Source organism: Arvicanthis niloticus, chromosome 15 (assembly GCF_011762505.2).
Source record: "Arvicanthis niloticus isolate mArvNil1 chromosome 15, mArvNil1.pat.X, whole genome shotgun sequence".
NCBI classification, from domain to species: domain Eukaryota; kingdom Metazoa; phylum Chordata; class Mammalia; order Rodentia; family Muridae; genus Arvicanthis; species Arvicanthis niloticus.
Genome location: NC_047672.1, coordinates 22,230,085 through 22,250,339, shown reverse-complemented (window position 1 = coordinate 22,250,339; position 20,255 = coordinate 22,230,085). Strand labels below are relative to the sequence as shown.

Here is a 20,255-nt window from a genome sequence, read left to right as displayed (position 1 = left end):
ATTGAATATCTGCTTCAAAAACATTAGCTTCAGAAACAGTGAGTTATAGTGATATCACTATATCAGTGATAATAAAAGAGAAAAATGAAATTTTGGTTGTAATAATAACAAAGGAGTTCAAAAAGTTTACAAAAAACACATGATAACACAGAAATAAATTAAAAGCCAGAAATATGAGGAAAATGAGAGGCAGCAATAAAAAGAAAACAGCGATGATGCTGAAATTTTTAAATAAATGGATACAAAAAGACATACAACATAAATGTTAGAATGGAATGAAAGAGATGAGATCAGAAGTATACAAATCCTTGGACTTCAAGATTGGATTATAGACTATTAAAAGATACCAGAACAGCATACCAGTTGATTACAAGGTGATCTGAGAGATCGGGAGAAGGGTAACACAATAAAAAGCATGATGCAAAATCTAAAAACTTCTGTTTTTCTACTATAGATACTCAAGAAAGAATCCAATCTAAAGTGGCATGTCAGATTCAACCTGATCTCCAAGTTTCAGGTACAGAGACCCTCCAGTTTTTAGAGATACCCTCCATGACACTTTCAAAAGGAACAGTAAAGAAATCAGTCTTGTCAAAACAATATCCTGGTTTGGAACCCGTATCAGTGCACATGAAAACGGATAATGCTAAACTATTCTCTAGTGACCTCTGCCTTGATTATCAACAAACCTGATGTTTACCTGTCACTTGCAGGACATGTCCCATTCTAAACAATTTTTAAATCTTCCTGCAATTTTAGGGCAACACTACAGGTTAATATAATTGCTTGGGGAAAAATGAGTTCATTAGATACATCCTTCCTGAATATCTCACACCAAAATATCTGTGAGAAGTATGTAATAAGCCTTGAACATCTAGAGACCCTGTACCTCATGACAGAATTTTTATTTAGCAGCTTCCTTCAATAGGGATATGTAATAATAAATAGTGCTGAAAGCATCTCAAAGTAGAGCTCACTGTTTTGTTTTGCTGACCCTAATCTTCAACACACTTCCAGTTTGAATATTAGTTATGGGAATGTTAGAAACTGGGCAATCTTGAGTACAAGAAAAAAAGCTACCCAAAACATAGAACATAAAGTTGAGCAAGGCCACAGAAGTTCCTTGTAGGACCGTGATAGGATGGCTGGTTTGGGTCGAAGCACTGGCTGGAAAGTCCAGAGACCCAACAGGTGTCCATTGCCTGTAAGAAACAGGCATCTATTCTGCAGCACTCCCAGAATCCAGGCTCCTAACACTTGGCATGGAACTCCATTGACCTGCACTGTTTAATCATGTTCAGGGCAATGCAGCCCCACCCAAAGAGCACAGGTAGAAGGTGTGACCACAGGTTTCAGGCCCTAGAGAGATTTACATACTAATGAGATACCTGAAGGCCAGAGGATGGAGCCAATCAAGCATTCTTCCCCAGCCCCTCCCTCCTTTCTCCCTCCCTATTTAACTAACGTCTGCCCTGAGTTTAAGGGGGTGGGGTGGTACACCCAGACCATCTGCATTCACCATGAACAATAAACTCTTGCAAACCCACTGCTTCCCTTGTGTCTATTGTGGCCTGCCATCTTGTGACCGTGGAGGACTTCCCTGTGAACTCAGCCAACAGTCCACTGTGGCTTTTTCCCACAGTTCCTCGTTTACAATGAAAGGAAACTCAAAGTAAATCTAACCCTAGAAGATAGCCTGTCCTTTTTCATTCTAGACTCAACTCCTGCCCAAATGACTAGAATTACAGGAGATTCTAGCATCACATGATGAGGCTGCTCATAGTCAGTCATTGTTCTCAGAATCAAATAGTAAAATACCAGGAAGCTGCTTTTGAGTAGTGGATGGTTATATCCTCCAACACTTAATAAATTGGCTTCTTTCATATCTCTACTGAAGTTGCTTTCCCTGTCAACAAGGAAAGGTCATCAGAGAATTTATTAGCCATGAGAATTCCAGCTGTTATCAGGTTTTCTGGACACGGACTACTTCTGTGGAGTCACCCTCATCAGTGACCTGTCGGCTTGTCTGCAGCTCCCCACTGCTAGTTGTAAGTACTGGTTTCTTATCTGTAGTTCCACAGACTGAAACATCCTTAGAACATGACATTAGATTGGGCTAGTGGTGAAGTCATAAGGTGAAAGACTTGTAAAAGAGAAGTTGTAGACAACAGCTAATACTCATAAATTTTGGATGAACATTGATATGTACTAAGAAGATTCTCATACCAATAACAAACACATAAAATTTCAAAGAGAGAGGGTCATGAACAGAGACTTTATTTTATTTCCATATTGATCAATGGAGAAGCAAGCAAAATAATTCAAAGCAACTATGACCTGGTTACTGTAGCAGGAAAACAAATTCTTAGATTTAAGAAACACCCCTGGGAATAAGTGAGAAAGACAAGGAAGAGCTGTTACAGAGTTCACAGACTCATATCCTAGATCATAATTTCATCTTTTTGGAGTTGGAGAAAAGGATATGAACCTCTCGTAAATCCCTGAGTCATACTGATAAAGACCCAGACATGACAATCTGGGCATTACTAGTTTAGATATGACAGAAAAACAGTCCTCTGCAAAGTGAAGATATAAGTCAATGTCTCTGTGTGACGTTAGCAAAGCCAGCATGGAGAGAGCTTCAAATTGTTTCATGTGCGCAGCCCTGGATACATTATGGTCTTTGGGTATTGTGGAATAAAGAACATTTCATACTTGCAGTCTTTTACCTCAGTCCTTGTAAACCATTTTCTCAGAATAAGAAAGGGATAAGATGCCAACCAAAACCATGTTCACTAGTTCCTCTCCTCCTACGATACTACATCAGGCTTGTACACAATCATCAGAACCACACATGAGCAAGGACCTTGAGAAACCTGCAGTGTCTTGACCCAGAGAAAGAAAGCCTTAGCATGCCTCCTGTTTCCAAGGGACATATCCAAGTAAGACTGGGAGAGCCTAACATCGATGTCCTTGAGGGCAATGATTAGTTTGTTATTGCTGCCGTGACTATTAGACAACACTACTTTATTAGGAATATACAGAAAAATGACAGCATGGTGATCATACTCTCTTACCCTGTGACCCTAAATGCCTGATTGACCCAGTACTACTGACAACTCCTTGTGCTTCATCTCTGGCTTTGAAAAGACCCTGAGCTTTAGTGATGAATAGCAACCTTCGCCTACTTTCCATTTATGTGTATACTTTCCAGAATCTAGCCTGCCTCTGGCATTAGCCTCTATCCTTCAGGTACAATTCAAGTATCCAGTATAAGCAATCTTCTGAATTGAGTTTAAGATATCTCTACACAGTAAGCTGATCTAGAGAATATAGAAGGGATAGATGTAGAATGACTACTATTACTTCTAGAATGGAGTTGAACAGAGTTTGTTCTGGGATCTACTAGCTACAGGTCCTTGCTAGGACTTAATATCTTGGGAAATCACACCAGTGTTTGCTGAGAGTTTAATATTTAATTGCTATGCCTAAGCCTGGACTTAGTCAAATTTGTTCTGTCCAATTCTTTTTTCATAGTAAACAAACCTATGCATGCCATGGAACCTGGATGCCCCCTGCTGTCTCAGGTTGACTGTGTTGCCTCCTAAACTGGGAAGATCACCAATAAGGTATTCTGTGCTTGCTCCCTTCAGAGAAGCAAGAATTAGTGCCAAGTGGTGGCTCCCTTTGCATATAAAGACCCCTGTTTGCCTGGGAGTAGAATTTGATATATAGGGATTTGGGGCAGGAGAGTTAATGAACTGAGATTTTTAAAAAATGAAGAAATATCCTCTGAACAGGTATGTCTCTTCTCCTTAGTAAAAGCACAGGGTGAGTCAGCATGACAAAGGCATTGAGCCACAGAATGACTAACTAGAATGCATAATTAAGTGACCCTATTTTAAAGGCCCTTCTTTGTACATTGTTCCTTCTTCCCAGGATCTGCAATGAAGAGCTCCAGGAATCCATATCCTGCAGAATGACAACCCTGAAGTGGCAGTATACATTAAGTTGTGCAGATGCATGGAGTGTGTGTGTGTGTGTGTGTGTGTGTGTGTGTGTGTGTGTGTGTGTGTGTGTGTGTGTGTGTTTGTATGTGTGTGTGTGTGTGTGCGTGTGTGTGTGTGTGTGTAATATATATGAAAATACAAAAATATTCTTAACTGTGGTTGTAGTGGGTTTTGAAGATGCTAACATGCATTCAGAAGCATGGATAACAAAAAACATTGGCTTCTTTGACTAATCTAGAAGCTGTTTTTTTACCAAAAGCAAACACACCTAGGGCCTGTTCATTATTACACAGAGACGATAAGGCGTTCTATTATTCTTATTATGCTGTGTCTATTCTTCACACTCTGAAGACATTTGCTCCCATTAATTATACAACATGTAGGCACTATCCTAAGAGCTGAATAGACATTTCACACTTAGTTCACTCCTTCTTATAAAGTGGTTATTATTGCACTGTACATACTGAAAGAAAAGGTGCAGGAGACTCATAGTACAATCTCACGTAGCTAACAATAAATCTGGAAGTTCCTTCTCCTGATGTCTTTGTGCCCACTGTCTAGACACCTTTCCAGATTCTCCTATAGCAACAACTAAAAGATGTTTACAGAGGGTGGCTAACTTGTGCCCCAAGAACTTATAAAGCAGCGTGAGTATCAACTTTAAATCTATGGGCAGACACTTGTCTCTATCTATCACTAGTGTAACCTTGAACAAGTTCTAAAAATTCTCTATATACTACTTTCTACTAATTCAATGAAAATAATAGTAATTGTCTCTAGAGACAGGGTCTTATACAAATCCAACATGCAGTGTGGTTCTTCTGCTCAGCTTTCTGAATACTAGGATTACACATGTGTGCTACCATGTCTTTATCTAATAGTGAGCTGGCCAATCAACCGGTGTGTTCTTCCCTGGGGAAGACTATTTCTCCTTCTCTCAGCCTTCCTCAGTTGCCCATAATTCTTTATATTGGTTGAAGCCTCATGGTGTTTCTCCCTCCACCTTAACATGTATATTGTTGTCCTTGTTCATTTCATGTTTAAGTATTCATAGTGTTGAAACTTTATTGTACTGAAATGAAAGATGCTTCTCTTTTAAACTAGGAGAGTATCATTAAGGAAATGAATTGCAGTCATATATGACATTTTCAAATGGAAGCATTATTTTTTTAAACCAAGGCAAAAGAATCCATATCAAACACATTACATTGTACCTAATAGCTACAAACAATAATGTAGTTAGTGCCTAATTACTTACTGTTTTTCCTGATATTTTTTTGCTATCTGATTCCTTTACCTGACTTGTGTTGTGCCTTCTTTTTGTAATACTCTTTACTAGAGTCATCTTCATATTTTACTTTCATATTTATTTCATATTTTATTTCATATTTATCTTTCATATTTTACTCATAAAAATATATGTTTACCATAAAATATTGATATCTATAATGTGAGAAAAAATCATTCAATTGCCATGTGGCTGAATCATATATATATTGCTTCAGTATTTGTCTGCTAATGTCAGTTTGCAAGTACCATTTCATGTCAAAAAATACCATGTTTTAAAAAGTTCACTGTATTGATTGTCATGTTTTATGTCAGCAGATTTAACAGTTGAAACTAATATCGAGCGTTCTATCTGAATGGTGGATTTATTTAATCTAGAAGAGAAGTTGAAGTTTGTCTGGAGTGTGTGGTATGGGGAGAAAGAAAGAAAGGAAGTTTGGTTTTGCTATAGACTCAGGAGGGAATAACAAAAGTCATTCTTGCCCCACCTTCTCATACTTCCTGTCCTGAAATATATCTCCTAAAATAGAATGTCCCTGGCCACTTTATGACCTTTCTACATTTTATTTTTTTAATAACATGAAGTCACATTCTCTGGGATAGATACATATTGGTAGAGTTATCTATTCTTTTTCTTCTCTGCCCCACATATATCTTTGAAATCATACAATGAGCAAATAAACGTCATGAGATCAAGGTCTTACTTACCTTTCTTTGATACTATTTTCTTAGACTATTCTAGTAATATTCCAATAATATATTTCTATAATAAATTCATTATATATTTATTGAATAAAGAAAATAAAAATAAAATCTTTAGAAAAAGAGACATTAAGTTTTTTGGGTACATAGTCAATATCATCACAATAGTGAAAGTCCATGTGGTTAAGAAGACAGCTCATCTTGAGATAGGAAACCAGAGAGCAATTCAGAGTTCAGCTCACTCTTACAAATCTCTATTGAGAAAGAACTCTGTGTTATACAAGAACACAAAGAAACCCTCTTTCAAAGGTAGTACACTTAATCTCTTAAGGAGTTCTCACAATGACTACCTCATAAAGGTCTACATCATCTCCTGACATCACTATACTGAGGATCCAATCCTCTAACACAAGCCCTATCCTGCCTATGCAATGGTATCCAGACCATAAAAGTCAGTAAGTCATACTTCATACTTTTCTAGAAGTTGAATTTGGGGCTGAAGAGAAGGCTTAGGGGTAGAGTACAATTGCTGATTTTGCAGACACTCTGGGTCTAATGCCCAACATCCACATCTAACAGCCCACCAGTAACTCCAAATCCAGAGGATATAACACATTTTTGTGGTGTCCAGGAACATTCAAACACACATACCACAGACACACATACATACATACATACATACATACATACATACATACACACACACATACACACTCATACCCATACATACCCAAACACACCACAATATTGACCCACACATGCACATAAAAATAAAAATTTTAAGGATTCAGTTTTGTACCATGAATGGCAAGTATTTTCACTGTTTTGTTTCCCATTGTCCTCTACATGAGATATTTGTAAGTTTTTACCTAACTTTGATTTTCTTTTTTGTTCCATGTCAAGTACACTAGCATGGGTCTATAATCTGACCTAATAGGGAGATTAATACAGGAGTATTGCAATATCCAGGCTAAATGGGCTACAATGAGTTTCTATATCATTTGTTGAAACACACATTTTAGACATTGCCTTAAAATAAAACTTTATGATTGCTACAGAAGTGGGAGAGGAGGATGGAGAAGCAGTTTGTAGTGTGGTAAAGACAGAGAAGACTCAGCATAACTAGGAAACCACACCACTGTACAAAAAGAATGGGAAGACACAGGAAATGACAAGGGACGTGATTAAACAGCTGAAAAGCATGAAGAAACAGAAACACTGTTAAACAGAAACATCAACATGTATCTCCAGGCCAGGATCATATATGAGGAAGAAAATAGATAGAACCTTCATTCAGAAAATATGCTAAGTCCTATAGTGGAAGGGGGCACAATCTTACATAAAGAACATGTACATGATACATTCATGGCTCTCATACTATGAAGTGCTCTAACAAAATAGCATTTTGATAGGTGAGTCTATTGATTGAGACTATGCCACTCTGCAGGCATGAAAAACTGAGATAATCATAAGTAACCAGACCTGGAACATTCTATGAGAACATCTCTGAGAGAGATGGCTGCAAACTGTGGACAATAGGACAGACAAATATGAGCACATTAAACTGAATTAGCCAGATGATTTGCCTTCAAAAGTCATTATGATTTATGCCCCTACCATCTGTAGCCAGGATCAGTTCTTTAGATAACTGGACACTGTCCTACCCACAAGCCAGTATGCACTACAAAGGTGTTTATTTGATGTGGTTTTCTACCATGGTGGGTGAGAAACCTAAAGCTGGGAGAAAAGAACACTGAATTTCTACAGTCTCTTCCTTCCTGTAGTACCGAGATGTAGTGAGCTACCTCAGGCTCCTGTTGTCACAATTTTGATGCAATAATGAATTGTACCATCCCATAATGGCCTAAAATAAGTGTCTTATTGTTCAAGTGTTTTATGACAGAAATGAAACAATTAAGCAATTAAGTACTGTTGTGAAATTGGTTTCATTTTTCTGAAGAATCCTGTGGCCTGAGACTTTAATAGAAAGCTACTCACAAGAAGACACAAATGAATGTGGAAGAAATATTCATGCCAACAAATGTGTATCTGTGATTTAAAAAAAAGCAAGGAATCATAGCTCCTCTAAAAGATAATAGTTTCTTAAATACCAAATCTGATGTTAGTTAATTAGTTAATATACCAAAAATATAAAATTCAAAATCCATTTTTATAATTTTTAACGTAATTTTTATTTATTCTTTGTGAATGTCACCTCATGTATCCCAATCCCATTCATTCTTCAGTCCTTCCATATCTGCCCTCTACTCTCGTAACTTCTCCTCCTAAAAGAAAATTAAAAATTAAAATTAAAATAAACAAACAAAATATCTCACATGTAAGCTGTGGTGTATCATGCAGTATACCCTTTTGCCCAAACATCTTTACTTACAAATGTTCATTGCAATGAATCATTGGTTTGGTTTTTAGGTCTCTGGATTCTGCTACACCATCAATACTGGAACCTCACCACAACTTCTCTTGGATATCCTTCTGTTGGCCTATGTCATGGTGATCCTGCAGTTCTGGTTCCACAGGATTGGCCCCTTTATGTGCTCCAGGAGCTCATAGATGGAATAGATGTTGGTGTGGGCCAACTAAAAACCCTGGATCAGGGTTTGGGGTTAGCTGAGTTGGTTAGCTCTCCAGCTTTATTCTGCCCATGTCACCAGGGCCAGCTCTCCTGTATACACGTCACTACTGGCACCACATGTATAATGCAGTAGCTGATGAGGGGTGGGACCAGCTTGGCTTGGGCCCTTAGACATCAACATGGCTTCCAGTGGTATCTCAGACAGCATGGCCTTGAGTTGTAACACAGACCATAAACATCAGCATAGACCTCTGTTCTGGTAGGGCAATGGACTCATAGCCCTGGGGGTGCAGCACAAGGCTGGTATTCACCAAGGCCTCAATGATAGCACAGGCCTCTCACTGGCTGTTCCTCACTGCTGTCATGTCTCTACTTCTGCCTCTCTTCATAGTGCATATACCACTCTGCTTCTTGTTTTCTCTCACCCATCTCTCTACTACATAATTGCTCATCTTAGTGACACCTGCACCTGCTTCTACCTGCTTCTATTTGGCCTCCCATACCACAAGGTGTTGTGTGGGCCTCTCTAAAATCTATTTCTCAAAGAAAAAACAATTAATGATTTCAAAGAGGGGAAAACAAGGACATAAATACCATATTGATGAAAATTTTAATAATGATACTAAGATAACGAATCAAAATTAAATAAAATGTAAACACAAAAATATAAGTGTCAAAAATGAACATTTCAAAAATAAAATGAAACATGTGATGGAAAACCAGAAAACATTACATGTATACTAAATTGAACAAAAAAAACAAAAAGAGCAGGAATGGAAGACAAGGCTAAAGAAATACTACATTCAGCTAATAAAAAAGGAAAAAAAAAAAAGCAAGGTCATGTTTTTCAAGAACTCTGGAATTATGATCAAGAGCCCAATCTAGAAAATAAGTGGTCTACAGGAAGAAGAGAAGATAAACATCTCAGTACAAAAAAATCAATTTTATAAAATTATATGAGAAAATTTGTCAAATCCAGGAAAAGACATAAATATTGAAGAATACGGAATAGGCACAACCAGAAATGAATGCCTCCATGACACCTGATAGTTAAGATGGCAAGCCTACACAACCAGGGAACAATACTAAAATTTATAATAAAGAAAGAAAACTCATAAATATAAACCCATTAGAATCACATCAAACCTCTGAGTTGAAACTCATATAAAGAAGAATGCACTGTGTGATATATTTTAAGCCCTGAATGTAAATCACTGCCTGGAATATACTAGATATATACTAAAATCTATGTGCAATAAAATCTGTCTAAGAAGAAACACATACATAAAGGATTTCTATAAACAAAAGCACAAGAAACAAGCAGATCTCAAACAATTATCCATGTGTCCTTCATATGATAAACATGGATATGAAAAAAGAATCACAACTTTTGAATGATGGAAAACTTGGGTGATGAGAAGGCCAAAAAGGGTAGTGAAGACCATATGAACAAAGTAGACACAAATACATACATTAAAATTTTATAATAAAGCCCATAGCTTTGTACAATAATTTAAATTTTTAACAAGTCAAAAGATAAGGTAAATTCTTTTGTTGTTGTTGTTGAAGATCATTTTTTTTCATTTATTTTATTGGGTATTATATTTATTTCAGATTTTATCCCCTTACCCCACTTCCCTCCACCACCCAGAAACCTCCTATCCTATCATCCTCCTCATGCTTCTATAAGGCTGTGCCCCCACCTACCCCCCACCTCCACTCCCCCCTCCCCACCCTCACATTCCCCCCCACACTCTGTGTTCATCCTTCATGGGACCAAGAATCTCCTCTCCCACCTATGCCCGATAAGGTAAATTCAAAGGGATAGTTGATGATGTTTCATTAGAAGCATTTAACTTTTATCAAATAAACAAGAGAGTAACTGCCTTCTGAGTGTAAGAGATGATGGGAAGGCACCACAGAGAGTAAATCTGGCCTTAATTTCTTAACAATATTTCCAATATTTGGTATCTTTTTTCATGTTATCTACTCTATTGCGAATGCTTTTCATTACATTTTTGTTTGAGTTGTTTTTTCTTCTACACTTGATTCTTCTTTTCATAGTCTCCTCTTTGTTGAATTTCTTGAACATGTCTTCAATTATCTTTGATGATCTATGTTAACTCTCCTTAAAGTAACTGTTTTTTTAACTAGTCTTCTAAAGTCTTTGCCCCATATTCAATTACATTAGCATATTTGGATACTCTCATCTGTTTAAGAGTGGTGGACTTCTGGCATGTTTGTGTTTACATGCCTATTCATATTTCTTGTTTATATGGTAAGATTTCTGCAACTATTGGTATGGATATTTTTTCTGGTTGTTTACTGGTGTCTTCTGAGTGAAGAGTTTTCTCTTGGAAGTTCAATCTCTAGCACTTCTCAGAAAATGAGCCATTGAAATACAACAAAATCAAAATTAACCAGATATAAAATTTTAATGAACAAACAGAAGAACTAAGGACCTGTCTCCACACTCTATACTCATTTCTCAGGAGTCTCAGCATCTCTGTCAAGGCCTCTGTCATCCTGTAATGTACCAGTGCTGGAAGATTATTGAGAAGATGCTAGGAAATACTGTAACTCCAAATCCTTTAAATGTCTCTAAGAAGACAGAAACTGATTTCACTTAATCCCACGACTAGATGAAAATCTACAGACAAGTTAATAGCTGATGAGAAAAGGGGATCAAGACAAGCCCCGTGATAGATTATCCAATCCCAATCAGTTAACCCTAAATGAAAAGGGAAGAGGAGAAGGAGTGTGTGATAAGTATATTGGAGAATAGAGGAGGTAAGTGCAGCATTCACACCTGTGCTGGAGGGGTAGAAGAAGAGGAGCTGGGTATTCTTCCAGCCATTTTCAATGGTCTCAGATTCTTCCGAGCAACAAACGATCCTGTGGAATGGAGGAGGCTGAGAAACTGGGTGATTCACAAGTCATGAGCTCAGCACTCTTGGTCTTACCTGGAAGAAATGCAGCAGAGATGCAGCAACAGAGGCACGTGGCTACATGTAACTTTAGAGTTCTCTGCGATCTCAATTATATGTAGCCCAAAGATTTGATATTTGCCTTGGTGAGAAGCTTCAAACTGAATCACTTTCCAAAGCCCCAGTTTCCTACTGCTTGAACTGCTCACCAATAGTTACCAGACCCCAGCCTCCTCTACGAATGACCCTCATAGCCACCTTTTATGCTGGCAATAAAGCCAAGTATTCCAGGCTCGCTGACCTATGATATTCTTTTTTTTTTCTTTCAAATTCTCAAAATGTCTCACTCTCAAATAACAGGCCCCTTCTCAAGATGGTGTCTGGCTGAATACTCTCAGAGATAAGACATTGATATTTTCACACATCTCTCACTTTTCTTATTCTTACCCTTCTTGTGCATATATGTCACAGGAAAAACTTGTAATATATTGTCTTATCTGGGAATTTCAATCTATCCTTTATACTTTAAATTCATAATTGCAAGAGATTTCTCTATTCACTTTATTACACTAAAGGAAACCCAAGAATAAATACAACATGAAAATGGCATTTCAGTGGGCATGAAGTTTGTGTGGTATTTATAAATACAAGTGAGTAGTGAAAGAGAGGGCAGAAACAGGATGATCTACTCCAATTAGCTGATCATCAACAACAAACCTAAGACCCTAAGCTTCTGTCTCAAACTTTACAAATTGTGTGTGTGTGCATGCGTCTGTCTGTGTGTCTGTCTGTTTTTGATAACTCAAAGTACTCTTTACTATCCAGAGTTAGTTGAATCTAGGACAACATATTCAGGAATCAAACTTCCTTATGTAAGTGAATTTCTGCTAAAGAGCAGAATCAGTAATGGAGAAAAGGAGTTGAGATCTGCAGGAAAGGGAGCCTGGAGTTTCACATGTGGCTTAAAGAGTAGTATGTGGAACTAAGGCTAAAGAATGAGCTAAGAAATTTAGAGGGGACCCAAAAAGAAAACAGTGATGTATGATTTGAAAACATCTACCTTTCATACTAAAAAGACAATAGAGAGACACCACTCTGTAGTAATGTGTTAAGTGCATGCTGATCTTCAAGTCTGGGATACAGAAATGCTTTTGCCCTCAAATGGCTCCTTTTGCAAAGCGTGACAAAGACCAATCTACAACTCTCATTAGCAGAACTCATTACTTATATATTGATGATGATCTACTCACTGTGGGCTACCTCTCAGGGCACAGGAAAATGAGCAGACACAAAAGCAAAAGTCTTTCGTCCAGAGCAGTAGTCCTGCAAATACTCCCCAGCAAGCAGCATCTCAACTACACTGCAGACAACTTTCAGACCACACATAGTAAAATCCTCAGACTCTGTGATCTCTCTGTGAACACAGAGGCTTGTGAAACTGTGTCTAACATACACCTGATGGGAGTACATGGGAAGATTAGAATCTGAGACAAGATACAAGTGAAATGCAAATTCTGTGATCGTGTTATGCCAGGAAGACAAATGCCAAGAGAAACAGGATGTGTAATTTGTTTCCTGAGGACCTCTTATTTGACAGTCACCTGTAGCAAATCTCACACTCTGACAACTCCCACATTTTCTTGGAGACTTGGGGGTAGCATGCCAGTTTTAGATTAACTTCTTGGGTAAAATGAATCCTTATGAATTCATCTTTTCTGAAGTCCTCATATTAAAACATTTGTGAAAAGTGAAAATGTGAGAATTCTGAAAATGTCAGACATTTTCCAATAGGAGAGACCTTCCACTTAGGCTCAAAAGTTTTTATATGGGATGCAAGATGTAGAAATGAGAGCATTCAGTAGAGGGACTTTTTGTAAGTCTGCCCTAATGATGTCAGGATTGAGGCCACAGCATAGCCTATAAACCCCATGCTGGCCTTTTCTACAATGCATTCTACATTCTCCAACCTCCAGTCATTTTACCATCTCCAACACAATTACAATTTGAGCTCTATTTTTTCACCTTTATTTAGTATATCTAGAGCATTCAGTGTCTTGCAGAAAACTGACATATAATCTCAGCTCCAACTGAAAACTCCCAAAGCCTAGATTTGGACTAAAGAAAAAGATAAACAATTGACAGCACGGCTCCTCCAACTGACTGTATAACTAGATACAAAATGAGGCATCATCAGTCAATAAACTTCTTTGGCCAGGTTTTACTGTGATAAATTGAGGGATAAGCCTAGTATAGTACTATCTTTTATTTATTCTTGTTTTTACAGTCTAGACTTTATCCCCCTCCTGGTCTACTCTCTGACTGTTCCACATCCAATACCTCCTCCCCCATCTCTAAGAAGATGTACCCACCTCTCCATCCCCACCCAACCAGACCTCCCCATATAGTATTCTTTTTATGTATAAAATAGAAAATTACAGAATTCTCTCATATCTATACACAACTAATTATCTGACTAGGACCCAGATTAAATACTGTCCAAATACATTCACATTTCCAAACCATCATGTATACTTTTGGGTCAGGATTCATCTTCCTAAAATATGGGGTATTAATCCTTAGTGTAGTTTTCTGGAGCCTTAATGACTCTTCAAATGACACATGACAAGAGCAAAAGGCAACAAAAAAAAATAGAGCATAATTTTGATGTGAGCATTCCACCCCTGTAACATGTTGAAGAAGTACCTATTCAAGTTTCAGCCATCCTCTTCAAGACACCTTAAATTCATTAGTCAGGTTAGAAAAGAACCAACTGAAAGCCCCAACTTATAAGGAAAGCTGCACTTCCTGGTTTTTCATCATTACTGTTCTAATTGCAGACTTCAGAGCCCTTTAATTTTATCTTCCTATTCAGTAAAATCGTCAAGTTCACAGGTAGGGGGCTTAGGCAATGCCAGTTTCCTACCATGAGGTCACCAAGCAACCCTACTAGTTACTAGAGCCAGACCTTACTCAAAGTTTCTTAAAGCATTCATGAAGTCAGGATGTCTAAGGATCTTAAGACAGTCTCTGCTCTTCCTCTTATCACCTAAGCCTAAGAAATCCCACCGTGGAGACAAGGGCTTGACTTCCCCTATTTGTTCAATTCCACTATCCCTCCAAGAATCAATTGTTCTCCTTATGTGACCTGAGAAAAAAGTTCCTTTGTCACCTGTAAGTATCCAAGTGACAAGGGCACCAACCAGAGCAAAGCTGATGCAAGACTCTGGGAAAGAGAAACGTGCAGTTGTGTTTGTGCAGGAAAAAAAATGAGCCCTCCACTTTTAGCCAAGATGCCTTTCTTGCCATCTAGGGAACTATAAAGACAGGCTCTCTTCCCGTGCTCGTTACTTTCTGTCACCATGAGTGCACTTCTGATCCTAGCCCTTGTGGGAGCTACTGGTGAGTTTCACTCTTTTCCCCAAGCTCTGTCCGCTCCACTGAATGAAATATATGAACTCTCCCAATGCTGTCTCTTACCTATATCCTAATAGTCTCACCAGCCTCTCAAACCTTCTCCCTACTTTCCTTTGTCACTTTGTCTTTGTCAGTTCCCCTCTAATCTACTCTTTTTTGTTGTTGTTTTGCTTTGTTTTGGTTTTTCGAGACAGGGTTTCTCTGTGTAGCCCTGGCTGTCCTGGAACTCACTCTGTAGACCAGGCTGGCCTCGAACTCAGAAATCCACCTGCCTCTGCCTCCCAAGCGCTGGGATTAAAGTCGTGAGCCACCACTGCCCAGCAACCTCTAATCTACTCTTGTCGCCAGATTTCATTCTTCATTCCCAAGAGCTAGGAATGTTGAAAGGTAGAGCTCATAAAGAGGTTCCATAAAATTACCCAGCATGCCCATCGCTTGACTCCAGCAGCTCTGTGATACTTCCACCATAGATGTTCTTAAGGAAAAATGTGCTTGAAGACACAAACTGCTTTTTGCTAAATACTCAACCATAAGAGTTCTGACACTGTGTGTCTTAAGTCTTGCCTATTTAATAGGTCAATCCCTAGATGAATTTCATCTTAGCAATCAAAGTTAAGAAATACTGATATACGGACCAGTTGTTGTGCCCTTCCCTCGTTAAGTCTACACTGTCTTGGGTATTCCTTTCTATTCTTGACTCGTTATAAGGAGTTGATTTCTGTGGGAAGCTAACCTAGGTAAAAATCTTCTGTGGGACACTGGCCTAGATAAAAAGCCAATATTCAGGTGGCACAAACAAGTAATAGGTATTAAAATAAAGCAAGCAACCGGGGGAAATGACTTTTAATGGGATGCCACTAAGTGTTTTCTCAGATAATTCTTGCTGTCCCAACATGAATGCTCAGAAGAAATCTGAGCCCTGTGGGAACAACCTATCATTCCTGCAGAACCTGATACTAGGAATCCCTATAATCTATGTTGCCTATTGGGGATAGAGTGATTCCAACTTTCCTCCACTCATTGTACTCAGTAAGAAATACTAAGGGTTTTAGCTGCCATAGAGTCTCCAACACCCAGATTAATTTGCTTATTTTCATTCCCTATCTCCAATCAAGTTGCTTTTCCTGTGGATGATGATGACAAGATCGTTGGAGGATACACCTGCGCAGAGAATTCTGTCCCCTACCAGGTGTCCCTGAACGCTGGCTACCACTTCTGTGGAGGTTCCCTCATCACTGACCAGTGGGTGGTGTCTGCTGCTCACTGCTACAAATCGTAAGTGATTAGCCCCCGACTAAAGAGTCCATATCCTAGGACACATTTAGAACACAGCACTTGAGCAAGGGGTGTAGTAGTAAGGTGAATGGGGAAAGCCATGAGGAGAAGCTGCTGGCAGCAGTTAACTATCATGAGCACTGAGGAAAACTTGATACAGAATAGGAAGCCTCCCACTTCCTCAAGTAAACTCCTAACATCTCAAGAAACCATTTGGGTCATTAAACCAAAGAATATTTGTTTTGTTATTATAAATACCAGTGATAAAGTCAGGCAAGAACTTTGTACAACCACCACTATCTCAGAAAAAAATGAACTCCAACTTTTCAAAAATACAGATAAATATTGGTAAAACTCAGTGCAGTCTCTTCTATGCACTCTCAGTCCCAAGTATGTAGCACAAATGACAAGGATTCTGGCTCACTACTTCTAGAGCTGGGAGCAAGGATGTAAACTTCTCTCAAGGTTCCATGTCATAATACTTTGGGCTCCACAGGTTTAGGTGCCACATACTAATAGTCTTTAATAAAGCAAGAAATATTTCTCATAGATCCTTCTGTAATTAACCAAGACTCAGAAAGTGAGACGAGCATCAAATGTCACCTTGGGCCCACATCTCTGACTATATGGGAGTCTATGGTATGGCAGCTTGAAACGCATCCCAAAACTGTACTCTGTATCACACCAATCTCTGAAGAAACAAGGGCAGGGTCACTTAACCAGAAATGATGCACCACTGAAAAGCTTCTCCTTTCACATTACCGCAAGATCTACTATAGACCTCCAGAGGCTCTGCTGAGCAAGAAGCTCGGGAACCTCGGGGTGTCTTGGACAAAAATCTCTAGCATGTGTTTTCTTCCCAACAGCCGCATCCAAGTGAGACTGGGAGAGCACAACATCAATGTCCTGGAGGGCAATGAGCAGTTTGTCAATGCTGCCAGGATCATCAGGCATCCCAACTTTAATAGCTGGACCCTGAACAATGACATCATGCTGATCAAGCTCTCTTCCCCTGTGACCCTCAATGCCCGAGTGGCCACTGTGGCTCTGCCCAGCTCCTGTGCACCTGCAGGTACCCAGTGCCTCATCTCTGGCTGGGGCAACACCTTGAGCTCTGGTGGTAAGTATGACCTTTCACCTACTACCTTCCTTTCCTCCTCATGCTTTTCAAAACTAGGCATTTATCTGGTATTGAACCTACTGGTTTTTACTTGCAAATATGTTTAAAATACCAACTATGAAAAAAAAAATGTAGTTTGTACCAAAGGAGATAAAACCCCAAGAAATTTATTCTCTATAACTTATAGAAGACAGATATACACTGTGTAACAATCACAATGAAAATGGGATCAACAGGGATCGTTTTACAGATTTAGAAAGCTACAACTCTTTGCTAAAATTTATCTTTTTAATGATCTCTGTGGTGGTAACTCATGACATTCTAGGATAAATTATTGTTCCTTCAAGTGCTCTGATGCATATTTCTTCTTCCTTTGATCATTACCTTTCCTCTCAGTGAACAACCCAGACCTGCTCCAGTGCGTAGAAGCCCCAGTGCTGCCTCAGGCTGACTGTGAAGCCTCCTACCCTGGACAAATCACCAACAACATGATCTGTGTTGGCTTCCTGGAAGGAGGCAAAGATTCCTGCCAGGTGCGTGGCCCCCTTTGTATATGAAACTGCTGTTCTTCTGGGAGTGGCATTTGAGTGTCCATTATTGTGAAACTGGAAGCTTCATGCAGTGGGATCAGACAGTCATGAGATCTAGGCTGGATGTCATTTCATCTCATTAGTGAGACTAGACAATGTGTTTCAATGCAGAAAAAAAATGGAACTATTCTAGGGTAATTAGAATGAGACTTTAAGATCAGAGTAAATGTGATTTTCTACATGTCCCTTCCTTAAACACTGTATTTCTCTAATCCAGGGTGACTCTGGTGGCCCTGTGGTCTGCAATGGACAGCTCCAGGGCATTGTCTCCTGGGGCTATGGCTGTGCCCTGCCAGATAATCCTGGTGTGTACACCAAGGTCTGCAACTATGTGGACTGGATTCAGGACACAATTGCTGCCAACTAAAGATCTCCAATTTCTCTTCAATCAGTATGTCAATAAAGTTCACTTTCTCTCACTACATAGTTGTCGCCTTCATCTCTCTAGTCTTTAGCTCTGGGAAGCATGTTCTTATCTGAGGCCTGTGAGAGTAGCAGAGATTTTCTACTGAAAAGTATCCTAGACTGCAAAATAGAATTCATGAAATAATCAACAGAAGCATAAGAAATACACAAAAAATAATAATTTCAGGCTGTGTGATAAAGGTGCATTCCTTTAATTCCAGCACTCAGGATGCAGTGGCAGGATGATCTGAGTTCGAGGCCAGCCTGGTCTACAGAGTGAGTTCTAGGACAGCCAGGGCTATACAGAGAAACCTTGTCTCATAAAAACAAAATAATAATAATGGTAATAATAATAAATTTCTGTGTAACCAAAATGAGGAGCTAGCTTCATTTTACTTTTTCTTTTTCTTTTTCTTTTTCTTTTTTTATTTTCATTTTACTTTTTCAAGAAATGGGATATCTGAATAGTGAACCAAATCTTTTCTTCCTTAGAACTTCAATGGGGCTTAAAGTTGTAATTTATGAATACCTTATTGTTGTCAAGACTACTGATTTCTTTGACTACATCAGAAAGTCTTCATACCCAATATAAATCTTAGCCATGATTTACAACCTTGGCTTCTGAGTTTCTTCCCTCATATTTGTTTTGGCAGCTTTGATACAAAGTCTTGCTCTGTAATTCAAGCAGGCCTTAAACTTGTCATTTTTTTGCTTCAGGATGCAGGATTCTTAGACTGTGGGTTGCACCACTATGGCTAGCCAGCATAAATGTTTATGATAATGCAGTCCTACTCCGTCCTAACAGTTGGGTTACTTAGAGAAGATCTCACTGGTCATCTTCAAATCCTACTTATGTTTCCATAGAAGAAATAAGAGGTTCTTGGTCTAAAACCCCTCACATCTCTAAGCAATTTGCCTTCTGTTTATCTCACACGGGAATACTAATATGCATGTACCATCTTGAGAATTTCATAGACATTTTTACATTTACTTCATTTTTTTTCTTCTGTAGTGGTTATTCCAGTTCCAGAGCTAGAAAGCAAAGTTCTATAAAGCAATAAGATAGCTGAATTATATTACATAATATAATTAATTACATATGCAATATAAAAATATATAGTATATAGTTATAAATTATGTATAATATATTATAATCAAGGTAATACAAACAGAAAAGGAAGAAGTAAAATATCTTTATTTGCAGATGATATTATTCTATTCAAAGTAACTAAAATATTCCACCAGGCAATGCCTACAGCTGACACACACTTTCAGCAAAATAGCTAGATTCAAAATTAAATCAGAAAAACCTGAGCCATACTATATATAAATGAAAAACAGAGTGGAAGGTCTGTAAGAATAGATATGGTAGAAGATGATAAGGAAACAATGTATTATGTGGTGTCTTGGACAGTCAGCCTATACCATCAGGTTCTTTCTTATTGAGTCTTCATTGGGTATTAGGATTCCTGAGTGAAGGAATGAATGGGTCTCTGGGTTTGTTTATACCTTTTCTTGGGCTCTTCTTCTTCTGGATTTTTTTTTGACCAAGTCCAATATATTGGTATTTGTTTTATGTTACCTTATGTTATTGTATTTTATTTTTATATAATAGAAGCTTAGAGAAGACACAGATAGTGAGAGACACAGATAGGGTAAATATAGATCTGAGGGGATATGGAGAGGACCTGGGAGAAATAAAGGGAAGAAAACTGTGAATAGGATATATTATGTGAGGAAAAAAATAACTATTTTTCGGTAAAAAAAAAAAATCAGAAAAAAAGAAAGAAAAATGTAGAAATTCAGACAAAAATCTCAGAGAAAAATCTCGTGGATATATTGGATAAAGTGGTAGAGAGATTCTCAGGTATTGAAAACAAGGTAGAGAAGTTGAATCACTCAATCATAGAAAATGTCAAATCTAGAAAAATC

At 38.3% G+C, this 20,255-nt stretch overlaps 1 protein-coding gene and 1 gene segment (V, D, J or C); both read left to right on the top strand.

Moving 5' to 3' along the window:
- LOC117721013 (T-cell receptor beta-1 chain C region-like) overlaps positions 1-20,255 on the top strand; it is a 381,561-nt gene that overhangs the window by 348,807 nt on the left and 12,499 nt on the right.
- On the top strand, positions 14,807-18,340 carry LOC117721016 (trypsin-4-like). Its single transcript, XM_034519699.2, has 5 exons — positions 14,807-14,918; positions 16,049-16,208; positions 17,075-17,328; positions 17,725-17,861; positions 18,136-18,340. The coding sequence occupies exons 1-5, from the start codon at positions 14,879-14,881 to the stop codon at positions 18,283-18,285; spliced, it is 741 nt and encodes a 246-aa protein (XP_034375590.1). The 5' UTR covers positions 14,807-14,878; the 3' UTR covers positions 18,286-18,340.

Coding starts and splice junctions, on each gene's coding strand:
- LOC117721016 (XM_034519699.2), top strand. CDS start 14,879: ATGAGTGCACTTCTGATCCTAGCCCTTGTGGGAGCTACTG. Junction 16,209..17,074: donor GCTGCTCACTGCTACAAATC/GTAAGTGATTAG, acceptor TCTTCCCAACAG/CCGCATCCAAGTGAGACTGG. Junction 17,329..17,724: donor CAACACCTTGAGCTCTGGTG/GTAAGTATGACC, acceptor CTTTCCTCTCAG/TGAACAACCCAGACCTGCTC.